Raw genomic sequence first — 14,412 nt, forward strand, 5'->3', positions numbered from 1 at the left:
TTTGCACCACTTAGGTGGATTATTTTATATTATATAGACAGACATAGAGACTATTTCTTTTTGGGCCAACGAACCACACCAAATAATGTTACATAAGTGAATTTGTATTCTTTCAGATGCCTACTACAGGACAAGTGAAAGAGTCAAGTATTAGGTTTTCTGGCCTTTCTGTTGTATAGTCAGCAGGAAAGACTATTAGTACTGTCAATGTCCAGTTATCAGTGTCATCTGTCACCAATTTCTAATGGTTCTTCTGCCTTAATATGGTTTGGTAAGTAAAATGAAATCACAATCTACACGTGTATACACAAACTAATAGAATAACAATGGGATAAAGTTATTGTTTTAAAAACAACTTGTTTCTTAATGTTGACTAATCTAATCTCAAGAAACAAATAATTTAGAAGTGCTTTAGAGATACACAGATATTACAATTGTTCATTCTGTTAATGTGCCAACTTCATTCTTATCCTTTTCTATTTTCTACTATAAAATAAAATCTATCTTTTACAATGGAGTAATCATTTAATGACTATATTTAAAGTAGAGTTTAATATTTTACAATAGTTAAATATTTTCCAAGTTAGTTACAAAAAGCTTAATGAGATGTTAAGGAAGCAATAAACTCCTATTCGATCTAATCTTGGTTTTTAATCCAAAGAATTAGGTTCTCTATACTTCTGGGAAGATTTAATGTAAGTGGATGAGTTTTCTTTTCTTTTCTTTTAACTTTTAACATTTATTTATATTTGAGAGAGAGACAGAACATGAGCAGGGGAGGGGCAGAGAGAGAGGGAGATACACAATTCGAAGCAGGCTCCAGGCTGTGAGCTGTCAGCACAGAGCCCGATGTGGGGCTTGAACCCACGAACTGTGAGATCATGACCTGAGCCAAAGTCGGATGCTCAACTGACTGAGCCACCCAGGTGCTCCAGGATGAGTTTTCTTTTAAGCTATTGGGACCTGTGAAGTTACTTTAGATCTTAAAATATTATTAATGTAGGGGTGCCTGGGTGGCTCAGTTGGTTAAGTGTTTGGCTCTTGATTTTGGCTCAGGTCACGATCTCAGTTTCATGAGTTCAAGCCCTGCGTCAGGCTTTGAGTTGACAGCATGGGGCCTGCTTGGGATTCTCCCTCCATCTTTGCCTCTCTCTCTCAATCTCTCCCCCAATATAAATAAACTTAAAAAAAATTATTAATGGGGCGCCTGGGTGGCTCAGTCGGTTGAGCGTCCGACTTCGGCTCAGGTCACGATCTCATGGTCCATGAGTTCGAGCCCCACATCCGGCTCTGGGCTGATGGCTCAGAGCCTGGAGCCTGCTTCCGATTCTGTGTCTCCCTCTCTCTCTGCCCCTCCCCATTCATGCTCTGTCTCTGTCTCAAAAATAAATAAAAACGTTAAAAAAAATTAAAAAAAATATTAATGCTGATAATACCTATCAACTTTTGACAATTAAATTTTGGGTTCTAAATAAGCCTGTAAAGACAATAGCTTCAAATCTTCCATGGCACAGATTTCTTGGTGGTGAGAGCTAGATATTGGGTGTATTTGGAGATGAGAATGTAAATTACAGTGGCAGAGGAAAGGATAAGGGGTCAGACTTGAAGAAAAAAACACACCTTTGTTACCCTTGCTCTCAGAGGCAAGCTGCATCATATGCGGCTCTCCTCTGACAGTTCCCCACTGTGTAAACCTGTCAGAAAATGTTACCCTGACATTCTGACCAAAACTGTAATTTAAGTGGAATAGAAATATATAAAATAGAGATAAAGTACATTTTCAAAGGCTGAGTGGAAACACCAGGGGGAGCTCAATCTCTCTGAAGACTGCCACCCCAGCAGACTAGCTCTGTTAACAAAAACAACCTATTGAAGGAAGCACACAAGAGTAACGCAGCTCTGTGCTGGCTTAGATGACATTAACTAGGAGATATTGTTGAGCTGAAAAACCAAGGTACAGAACAGTATAAACAGAATATTATTTATAGAACATTCACACATATACGTTTCTATCCACAGGGCACCTCTGGTAGGCAATCCCAGAAACTGGTAACAATGGTTGCTTCCAGCAAAGAGGTATTGAGTAGCTAGGTGATGGAGCCACAAGTAAGACTTACTTTTCACCTAGTGACCCTTTCTTAGCCTTTGAATTATGTACCATATGCACATATTCTTTTTAAAAGTTAAAAATCCATAAACTAAATACTCCTTCTTTGATTTTATTTTACTTTTTTTTTTATTTTATTTTACTTCTTAAAGAATGAATTCTACCTGATAAGTAATTGTATCTGTGAGTAACAATTCTCTTTAAATTCTTCATCAATACCCTTTAATTTAGCAGCACTGTCTCTACAGCTGCCTGTGGACCCTACTATATAGAAAAGAATGGTCTCAGGAGGTCTGTTTGACCTCAAACAGGTCTTCAACTTATTTCACATTTCTTAACAAAAATGAAGACTTTTTTAGTCAAAGGCAACTTGATCTAATAAGTTTTAAAACTAAGGGAGATATGTAGACAAAAATAAAACAGAGCCAGAAACATACACATTAAAGCGCTTCACGGAGAGATGGGAAGAAATGGAGACTCATGAACTAATGTTCCTATCTTAGGGTCTTTAAGGATAAAATGAGTTCTAATCTAACACTAATGGGGAGACACGGGATTGTGTTTTACTCCTACCATACAAGTTCTAAATGAAAATATCAAGTGAAAGTAAGCTGTATTATAATATTCATTTTTTAAAGCTTATGCAGACCTGAGATAATTATAAGGCATTGAATTAGATGTCGAACCCCATGGTATTTGGCATAAGTACCGTTAGTTATCCTGTTCTTTATATAACTTTAACTTTTATTAAAGTTAAAAAGCCTAAGAATATTACAATATAAATACATTTCCATTGCCATTTTGGGCCAGATAAGTCTTTGTTGTGGGGAGTGTCCCTCACATTTGCAGGATGTTTTACCCTATCCCTGGCCTCTTATCAAGATATCAGTGGGATCCCCTTCACTGTGACAATCAAAAATGTTTCCAGACATTGACAAATGTCCTCTCCCTCTGGGGGAAGGGGAGCAAAATTACTTTACAGAGAAAGAAACAAGAAGGCAAAATTACAGAGATATCTTTCCTTTGTGCATTTTTGCTGCTTTTAATTTGGGAAAAGCCAGTGATGTGTTGGGAAATTAAACCAATCTTGCAAAGTACAAGAGAATGTATAATATATATCATACCATGGGGCATAGCTTAATGGAGTAAGAAATGTCGATGAATAATTATCAAACAACCATATGTGCTGATTTTTCAATGGTCCCACAACAACTCATAGCAGAAACTCAAATTAATGATACTGAAAAGTAAATCACCACCTTGATCTAATTTATACTTCTGTATATTCTCTTCTAGATTTATCTTTATTTGGTAGAGGATGCCAATACCTTTAAGAAGAGTAAAAGACTTGGGTTAGGGGTAGCTCTGAGCCACAGACCTGGAACACTTATGTTACAATGTGAGCAAAAATAAAATTCATTAAGATAGCATTTTATACAAAGCAATTAAGGTTTCGGACGTCTTGGTCTTGTGGTGAGAATCCTGAAGAACTGACGGGGCTGCGCAGAGTCTATATGATGGCCAGAGTGGGGGTGCTCTTTGATGATTACGGAGTCCTTATTACTGATTCTGGATTATCTTCATTAAACTACCAGAGTGCGCGCCTTCTAGACAAATTTGGTGAGCACAGGTTACTTACTTCCAGTGAAGGCTATCCATCGAGCATATTTTGTAGCTTCTCTTCGCCAGTGGGAAGCCACCAGCAAACCACATGTGACAGTCAATGAAATGATTCCCATGATGATAAAAAACAGTGTGGTGACCCACTCTGGGGGAAGCCGAGGTGGGATGCACGTCCGGTCTCGTCCATGGATTGTCTGACACTGTCGCACAAGGCCCACAGTGAGTGCTCCTGGGGAGATGCAAAAAGGTGGGAACACTTGAGTGGGTTTGTCATTCCAGGGAATATTCCCCACCAACACCCCCTGAGTCATCTTATTTCTGTGTGGATCGCTCAGGCATTTATTTCACCGAGTCTTATTATTCAGCATTCTGCAATTCACAACGTAGTCATACTTAACATACAAAATGAACTTAAAAAAAAAAAAAATCACAAAACCACAAGAGGCAGTTCTTTCAGTCACTCATTGAACAAGTACTGGAACAGAACATTGAGCAATGTTCTGGGCTCTAGCGAAATAACAAACAAGACAGATGAGGTTCCTGCTCTTGTGGAACTTACATACTAGCAGAAAGAAGTGGAACTTTTCTATTCTCAGATCCAAGACCCAGTGTACATTATCTGATTTTGGATGAGGAGAAAAACACTTTTCAGGAAAATGAAGGCAAACTTGAAATATCTAATCATAATATAGAGATAAAATTAAATAATGGATTAAATGTTAGAACATATTTTATTAAAGTTAAAAAGCCTAAGAATATTATAACATAAATACCTTTCCATTAAGTTCAAGAAAAAGTTGGGAAAACTGGTAGGTCCTCCCCCATTTGGTAAGTTCAACAATTTGTACAACGTACAACTGTTTAGATTGCTAAACCATTACCAGCATGCTTCAGCAGAGGAGCAAAGGCATTAGTGGAAACTTTTCAAAGGCCCCCTCTCTCATTTAAATAACATGAAAGTGATTTTTGTAAAACATCAGGTGCTATTTTTACATAAACATGTTCTTATGTCAAACCCAAGGAACCCCTCTATCAAATTTAGGGTGAACTGATTTATAGAAACCTAGATATGGAAGGCAAAAGTATTTATTTTATTCTCTTCCTCATTAAGAAGAACAATTAAAATGTTACTTTTGACTGAAAACTGCTTGTTTCTCCCTTTAAGAGCATCTACAAATGGGAAAACTGTTGTCTAAAACACAAGAAAAGAAATTCCTGTAACTACTGAAAACATAATAGATTTCTGCATCTTTTTTTGGTCTTAATTACTTTCTCAATTTGAGCAAAAACATTAACACCACCACCACCAAAAACACATTAACCTCAAAATCACAGCACTTGCCACAAACAAGTGCCTTTTTTGAGGACAGTCAGTAAAATTCCTAGAGACATTATGGGAAGCTGCCTTAGTGGGAAAGGTAGACCAGAGCTGGACATGAGGATATAGATGCACGTGTAGGTGGATGGGGCTGCTGGAGGGGGGGCAAGGGGGAGATGGGGGGGAGGGAGGGAGGGGGGGAGAGAGAGAGAGAGAGAGAGAGGGGGAGAGAGGGAGAGAGGGAGAGAGAGAGAAGGACAGAGGGAGAGAGAGAGAGAGGCAGGCTATTAAGCAGGCTGCATGCTCAGTGTGGAGTCTGACTCGGGGCTCAATCCCACGACCCCGGGTCACAACCTGAGCCAACTGGAGACGAAATCAAGAGTCAGACACTCAACTGACTGAGCCACCCGGCGCCCCTGCAACCTGTGTTTTGCCATTGATATATTTTTAGAAATAAACCAAAGTGTTCAAAGAAAATGAAGCGAAAAATCAGTTTTCTGAAAACTGAGTTGTAGTCCCCGTACCCTCAATGCTAATTCTGACTATAACTCTTTTGGTAGAGTGGAAGAAGAGCACTCAGAGAAGCTGTACCCTTTTCTGTCAAATCATCCAATAATTAGGCCCATCTTGTGATCTCCACATAGGTAAACAGCACTATAATTTGGGATTGTCTCCGGCAGAATGGAGACATATGGGGGTTGGGAGGGGAATAGAAAGTGAGCAAACCTTTATAATAATTCCACACACTATCCTTTCTAGGTGCTGCTTGGAGCTCAGTGACTTAGTAGGTCTAAGAGAAGTAAATCAGTTAAAAGTTTTTGACACTTAATTGCTAACCTTGAAATTGCTTAAACCAGAAAAAGGGAGAGCATAGGGTGAGTAGGTACCAGGAAGTTGCGTAATTGTTTTTAAATTGAAACTGTAAAAAGTTTCGTTGAAAAGAAAACTTGGGGGATAGAGCTTGTCTTATGATAAAGCATTTTATTATAATTTTGGAAATAAAGAAGGGATTCACAGAATGCTCAAGAATGAACAGGAAACTACTCTTGATCATTCACCAAAAGACTTCTAACAAATTACCCTTTATGGTCACTATCCCATTTATAAAACTGTAATTGCTCTAAGAATAGACAACAGGTAATGAAAAATCCTCTGAAAATCCAATACTGTGGATTCTGATTACAGCAGTAACTTTCTTCACAACTTCATTTAAAATACAAAGAAAGTTCTATATAACTAATGAACTTAGATTTACATTTGATAATTACTTGTTGCTGACAAATATTTAAAATTGTAGGTCCAGTAACTAAACTGTCTTTCCTTCAAAATATTTCTGAGTATTCTTATGCTACCTCTTACCTCCCGTTTATAGATATGGCAAAGAGCGTTAGGGCTCAAATTCAATGTAACTTCCTGTGCCTGTAGATTGTTAAGCTTTCTGAGGGGGACTGCTCTTGCTTCTTCTACTGACTGGCATACCACATCAAATGACTACAAACAGAACGAGTAAGACAATGAAAATGAGAGCTGTCCCTGCTACAAACCAAATGGAAATAATCTGACACATGTTCAGTTTTAAAAGCAGAGTTATACTCCTATATTTACAAAGGTCCTTACTACCACACATCAAGACCAAATACTCAGCAGCTACATTCTGGAAGAAAAGAATGCTAAAGCTAGCTGAGATATGCTGTATATAAGTACATCAATTCACAAAAATTTTATTGAATGTCTATGTGCCCAGCATTGCTGTATGGTCAGAGATTCTAAAAACCAATACTCTGTCACACTTTTAGTGAAAACAGACTTTCCTTAAATAAATTATAGGAGGGCTAGTACAAAGAGTCGACATTGCTGCTATAATTCTTTCTCTTGAGTAAGACTCTAGGTCAACATAACTTCTATCATAGTCACATATTTTCCGTAAGCTGTCTGGGGAGAGGGATCTGCAAAGGTTAACTGTGCTGCTGCTATTACATCTTGTAAATTCAGGTACTGTTGTGCCCAAACTCACACCAGGTCTTTAAATTTCATCTTTTACCTCAAAGAATTATCTCCTGTTTGTAGATTCAAATCCATCTCTCATGTTGACTAGCCAAAACCTTTTACATCCTCCAAATTCTCTGGGCACATTTAGTCTGTGTCACACAATCATGCACTTGATTTTAAGGTAGCTTCTTTTTTTTTAAATAATTTTTTTTTTCAAAGTTTATTTATTTTTGGGACAGAGAGAGACAGAGCATGAACGGGGGAGGGGCAGAGACAGAGGGAGACACAGAATCGGAAACAGGCTCCAGGCTCCGAGCCATCAGCCCAGAGCCTGACGCGGGGCTCGAACTCACGGACCGCGAGATCGTGACCTGGCTGAAGTCGGACGCTTAACCGACTGCGCCACCCAGGCGCCCCTGTAGCTTCTTTTTTTACCTCAAACAGAAAATGGGCCTTTCAGGAGAGAACTGAACCTTCTACTTCATTGGAAACCCCCTGGAATGGCCTGTAGCAGTGGGCACAAAGCAGGACTTAATAAGCATTTGGTGAGCTTGAAAGAATTAAAAACAAGCTAAAGTTAAAATCATGCAGGATTAAATAGGTTCTTCTGTAGACCTTGTCTTGCTCAATGTGACTTCCTAAGGCACACTAATTAATAATTAACCACAAGCTCAGCCATTCACTAATTTTTGTTTTATCCAATAGGTCCTTTGCTTCTTTAAGGGGCCTGTGATTCTATTTCCCAAACAGCCAATCCATCTTTACCCTGCAGCTGTTTCCTAGGTAACCAACCCAGCCAAATAAAAGACTTGCACACAATAGGAAAAAGGAAACCACATAAGAACTACAGCATCTCACATGCAGTTCAGTAGCTCACCTGTGTATCACTACATGCAAAAGAAGTCATAATGAGTTTTACCCTGCTGCGTGGGGTATCTTAAGAGGCTTTTGACTCTCCGATATCTATAGATCCAGACACTGTTGAAATGATTTAGCACAGCCAGTCTGAGCATGTCTGTTGTCACAAAGAGGGTCATTATAAGGCATGTCATCCCTACAAGGAAAAGCTGTGTCACAGAAAACCGGACACACAGGCCTTGAAAAGCAGAGAGGCACACAAACCCAACAGAGTCTGTCAGAGCTAATCATGTCCAGTAAATGCTTGCCAACCTGGCCACAGAGAGCAGTGAGATGACATGGTTTCGGAGAGAAGTCAGGTGCTAATAGTATTGAGGATCCCTTGTATATGAAGATTCACTTTTCCCCTGCTGTTTTCATGATGTCTTTGGGTTTTGACTATGATGTGTCAGGATTTGGATTACTTAGAGTCTATCCTACTTGGAATTCGCTGAGATTCTTCAACGTGCAGATTTAAATTTTTCATCAAATTTAGAGAGATGTCAGCCATTATTTCTTCACATATTCTTTCCGCCTGCTCCTTTCTTCTCCTGGGACTCCCATTTCGTGTATGCTGGAAGACCTGATAATGTCCCATTAGTCTCTCAATTGCTCAGTTCATTTTTTATTATTTTTTCCTTCTGCTTCTCGGATTAAATCATTTCAATTGACTCATCTTCAAATTTGCTGATGCAAATTTGCCAGTTTTTCATTTCAGTTATTGTACTTTTCAACTCCAGAATTTCTATTTTCTTTTTATAATTTCCATCTTTTTGTTGGATATTCTCTATGAGACTTTTTTTTTTTTTTTAGTTTTTTAAAAATCTTTATTTATTTTTGAGAGAGAGACAGAGTGTGAGCAGGGGAGGAGCAGAGAGAGGGAGACACATAATATGTATGAAGCAGGCTCCAGGCCCTGAGCTGTCAGCACAGAGCCCGATATGGGGCTCGAACTCATGAACTGTGAGATCATGACCTGAGCCAAAGTCAGACGCTCAACTGACTGAGCCACCCAGGCGCCCGGAGACATTGTTTTCTTACTTTAAGTCTTTATACATGGGTTCCTTTATTTTTTGGAATATACTTAAAACAGCTGATTTAAACTTTTTGTCTAGTGAGCTTCCTCAGGGACAGGGTCCATTCTTTGCTTTTATTTTTCTTGTGTATAGGCCATACCTCCCTGTTTGTGTGTCTTGTAATTTTTAGTTGAAAACTGAAAATTAAAAATATTACAATATGACAACTATAGAAATCAAATCCTCCCTCCCCTAGGGTTTGCTGTTGGTACTATTTGTTTACCAACTTTCCTGGAATAGTTCTGTAAAGTTTGGGTTCATTGTTGTGTGTGGCCTCTGAAGTCTTTTCCATTAGCTTAGTCATCACTAATGGTTGGAATTAGATTTCTTTAAATGCCTCAAATCAATGTATCTTTCAGCCTCTACTGTGTCTGTTGTGGAACATTTTCAAAGCTCCAACAGGCAATTTACAACTCTGCCTTAGTATTCCTTTCATGCTAGCATGGAGCCTCAAGATTAGCTAGAGGCAAGAGATTAATTAAGGTCTTCATAGGTCTTTCCTGTGTATGTGAGAAGCTCTAAATATGTATATAGTCCAGATTCCTAGGAGTTTCTCAAAGACTTCTCTGGACATCCTGTTCCCTGGTTTTTCCTCCATGTTGTTCATTAGCCTTTAGTTAGTGTCAAAGATAGTATCACCTCAGCTACCTGCAACTTTAAACAACTGCTGTTGATTGTTTTCAAGAAGTGCCCTGAGGGTAGGGCAGTGAGCTCTGAATCTGGTCAAATAAAGGCAAGCCCTGAGGAGATTCTCCCAGAGCTGGCAGTACATAGTATCAATTTCTGAGGATGGGGCTTTAAGGAGCACCAGACCCTCTGGCCATTTCAAGTGGTTGCTGAGCAGCTGGTTTACAGGCTACCAAACTTGCATGGCTATTGACTTTCCAGGGTACTGCATAGCAGGGAGAGGGGGGTGTGATTAGCACAATTTAAACTGCCACAAAGCTTGCTCTTCTTACCAAGATTCAGGGGATTCTCTTAAATCAATGCTCCTTGGATTATTGTAAGCCTATAGTTAAATTCTAGAGTTCTGAAAAAGTTGACCTGAGAATTTTTGCCAGTGTTTTCACTGCATTTATCGAGGAGCAGATTTTCTGAAGTCCCTACTCCACTATCACAGAAGTTAAAGCCACAGGTCATAATCTGAATCTCTGCTTTGACAAACTTGGGTAAATCCCTTAACTTTCCTAAGCTTGTTTCAGCAGCAAATTAATATGACTTAACATTTAGATTTCTGTCAAAAATAAATAAGATGATGAAATAATACTTGTAAAACAATTGGAACTGTAAGAACTGATTAGCGATTGTTTTTCAGGGAAGTAAATTAGATATTTTTGTTTTAGTTAAAACATACACACACAGGGCGGTAGACACAATAATTTAACACAAGAGTACACTCATGAAACTCATATTCCAAAATAAAAGGGCTGACATCTGATGGTTGCTATGGCTGCTAGTCATAAAAAGTACTCAGGACAACACTCTCCTGCCCAACTGCTTTAGTATATCATTCAGGTTGAAGATTAAGCACAAGGCAAGTTCAGACCTGCTGAATAAAAACTCTGGGGGCAGATTTTATAGGAGTAGCAAGCTGGGAACATTGGGATTGAGAAAGTGTTGCTAACAGAATGAAATTACAATATGTTGTGTTGGGTAGCAAATAAAAAACAGTCATTAATCTTCCTTTTTAGTTTGACTTTCTTTTCTCTTAAACTCCACTGGCTGTTCTATCTCTACTTAAATATATATGTTACCAGCTGTTTGTAAGTAGGACTGTGGTTCAGAGGTCATATCTCATTTTGAAATCGACTAAATCGGGGCACTGGGGTGGCTCATTCAGTTAAGCATCCAACTTCGGCCCAGGTCATGATCCCGTGCTTCGTGGGTTTGAGCCCTGCATTGGGCTCTGTGCTGACAGCCCAGAGATTGGAGCCTGCTTCAGATTCTATGTCTCCCTCTCTCTCTGCTTGTACTCTGTCTGTCTCCCAAAAACAAACATTAAAAAAATTTTTTAGATCAACTATATCATACCCTATGCCATTCTCTCATTGTAACTTATTCTATCAGCTCTTGCTCCATAAACTCGGCCTTGAGTCTAATCCTATAAATACATTAAACATAAACTAGCAGTTAAACTCTATTTTAAAATCTGCCTTACTGACAAGTACAATATGGTACCAGAATCTGTCCTATTACAATCTCAATCACTGAAGCTCTTAACATAATATGAAGTCATTAAAGAAAAGCCCACCACAATGTTTAAATTGTCTATACAATGTATAAAAAATACGTGGACCGGTATCTGTCACATGGCTAAGAGTGGCCTACTCTGAGTAGGATTAGAGGGTGGAGTAGGGTTGAGAACCGTCATACTTTTCACTGTCTTATCTGAGTGTACATTGATACAATTCTGTCCTTTAAAAAATATACATTCATTTTATATTTTAAAATTCTAAAATGTGTAGAGTGTTACATATTAAATGTAAATAAAATGTACTAACTGCACATATACTGCACACTGTGAAATCTTTCAATCACTTATGATTTTAAGCACATGCTCTGGATCTAAAAGAAATTAGAGAATGCCAAAGAAATGAAAGTAAATCAGGTAGAGAACTAAAATGGGATTTAAATAACCGCATTTACATTTTCTCTTCCATTTCAACTAGACTATCATGACAAACTGCCATGGAGGAATGCAACAGATCATATTGTTTCCTTCCTGACTGATGTGGCAGAACAAACCCAAAACAAGTTTAACATTCATTTCACTTAATGAATAGTCTCCATGTTTTACATGTAGAAATGAACTGCTTTAAGGGAGATTATACTGGTAAAGGGAATACAATCAAACAAATTTGGTAGGCCAAATAGTTTTTGTGGGCAGAAAACTGCTGCAGAATTATTTACAAAAGTTTTTTTTTTTAATGTTTTTATTTATTTATTTATTTATTTATTTATTTATTTATTTATTTATTTTGAGAGAGGGACAGAGAGGATCCAAGAGGGCTCTGCGCTGGTAGCAGAAAGCCCGAGGCAGGGTTCCAACCTACGAACCATGAGATCATGACCTAAGCCGAAGTATAACTCCACCCGGGCACCCCATATTTACAAAAGTATTTTAAATTTTTTTTTCAACGTTTATTTATTTTTGGGACAGAGAGAGACAGAGCATGAACAGGGGAGGGGCAGAGAGAGGGAGACACAGAATCGGAAACAGGCTCCAGGCTCTGAGCCATCAGCCCAGAGCCCGACGCGGGGCTCGAACTCACGGACCGCGAGATCGTGACCTGGCTGAAGTCGGACGCTTAACCGACCGCGCCACCCAGGCGCCCCGACAAAAGTATTTTAATCAAAGGGCTGAACGTTAAAAACTCTACAGCCTTCAATCACAGAAAGGTTAGTCTGTGGACAATGATCAAGAAGTAAACAAGCAATACAGCAGACAAGAATGGCTCTCAATCATGCAAGATTCCTGGCCAAAAAGAGCCATAAAATTAGGGAATTTAGAACTAGAAGGGCTCTCAGAGATCATGAATCCTAATCTCCCTAAGTTAGAGTTTGATGGATACGGAGGCCCAGAGGAATGAAGTGATAAGTCCAAGGGACACAAAGTGACTAGCAGTGCCAAAACTGAAACTCAGGTTTTCGTTTTTTTTTTTTAAATGTTTATTTATTTTTGACAGAGAGAGAGAGCATGAGCAGGAGAGGGGCAGAGAGAGAGGGAGACAGAATCAGAACTAGGCTCCAGGCTCCAAGCTGTCAGCCCAGAGCCCGACGCGGGGCTCGAACTCACAAACTGCAAGATCACGACCTGAGCCGAAGTCGGACGCTCAACCGACTGAGCCACCCAGGCGCCCCTGAAACTCAGGTTTTTAATTAACCACTCCTCAACTATTCCTACCATGTGATGCTGACTTCCTGAACACTATTCACTAAGAAAAGAATGAATAGTATTCCTAAAAATACCATCAGAAACCTTTAGATTTATATCAGAGCAGACTTAATTACAACTTTGTAAGCACAATGACAGTGAGTCTAAGAGGAACCTTCACAGGAGGTCAATACAAAGTAGGAGACGATATTTTTGTCGGTTCATAGGAGTAACTCCCACACCCACATTTCTCATAAATGTTCAAGGAATATGCCAGTCCCAGCTCATCCTTAAAGATATATCCCAATTTCTTTGTCTCAACAAAAAGATTCCCTGCTTTAGGCCCTTATCCTATCGCCAAGGAAAGTTTTGGTTATTTAAAAAAGTTTTTTTAATGTTTAATTTGTGTGTGTGTGTGTGTGAGAGAGAGAGAGAGAGAGAGAGAGAGAGAGCGCACGCGTGAGCGTGTGCAAGCGGGGGAGGGGTAGACAGAGAATCTGATACAGGCTCCATGTGACAGCCGGACATGGGGCTTGAACCCATGAACCGTGAGATTATGACTGAGCCGAAGTCGGATGCTCAATCAATTGAGCCACCCAGGTGACCCAAACTTTTTGGTTAAATTCTACTCTCAAATATTACAATAAACACTGATATCACTGATATTTGTCTTATTTATTTGCATAATACAGAAAATGTGCACCACCATCTTCTTAGAAAGGAATTTGTAGGGTGCGTCACAATAAATAAATTTGTTGAGGGTATAGCAAAGGTTCCATTGTATGACTTCCAGGTCTGTCAAAATAACTTCTTTTTCCAACTAGTTGATATCTCAATATTAAATAATTCAACATCATTTATTTAATAAATTGTGCTCCCTCAATTTACATAAGTAAAATAATTCTGATATTAAATCAAGTTCTAAACTATTTAATCATATTGTCCACTGACCTAACTAGGAGACGTCATATCACAGTGATTGGAATTCAGGCTCTGGATTGAGATTCCAGGCCCATCCCTTACTGGTCGTGAGATTTTAGCCAAGTTATTTAATCTCTGTGTGCCTCAGTTTCCTCAACTATTAATGAGGAAAACAACAAAATGACTTCATAGTGCTGTGTCGCTTACAAGGGGGAATATGTGTAAAGCACTCAGAACAAATGCCTGATACAGAGTAAGAAGTTGGTAAATGTTAAATATTATTGATATATTGCTATTTCACTATAAGTATATACTTTAAGAAATGAAACAGGGGCGCCTGGGTGGCGCAGTCGGTTGAGTGTCCGACTTCAACCAGGTCACGATCTCGCGGTCCGTGAGTTCGAGCCCCGCGTCGGGCTCTGGGCTGATGGCTCAGAGCCTGGAGCCTGTTTCCGATTCTGTGTCTCCCTCTCTCTCTGCCCCTCCCCCGTTCATGCTCTGTCTCTCTCTGTCCCAAAAATAAATAAACGTTGAAAAAAAAAAAAAAAAAAATTTAAAAAAAAAAGAAATGAAACAATCTGTGGGATTCCACATTCCTTCTAAATTT

The 14,412-nt window shown here is 39.1% G+C and overlaps 1 protein-coding gene across 1 annotated transcript in view; it reads right to left on the reverse strand.

Annotated features, from left to right (window-relative positions):
- The window catches only part of MOSMO (modulator of smoothened), a 64,785-nt gene that overhangs the window by 4,651 nt on the left and 45,722 nt on the right, over positions 1–14,412 (reverse strand). Inside the window, exon 2 of the mRNA XM_086692819.1 lies at positions 3,747–3,959. Coding sequence (XP_086548945.1) covers positions 3,747–3,959 — 213 coding nt within the window. The remainder of the gene's footprint in view (positions 1–3,746; positions 3,960–14,412) is intronic.

The sequence above is a fragment of the Puma concolor genome, chromosome E3 (genome assembly GCF_028749965.1).
Source record: "Puma concolor isolate L17-30 chromosome E3, mPumCon1.1.hap2, whole genome shotgun sequence".
Taxonomy (NCBI): domain Eukaryota; kingdom Metazoa; phylum Chordata; class Mammalia; order Carnivora; family Felidae; genus Puma; species Puma concolor.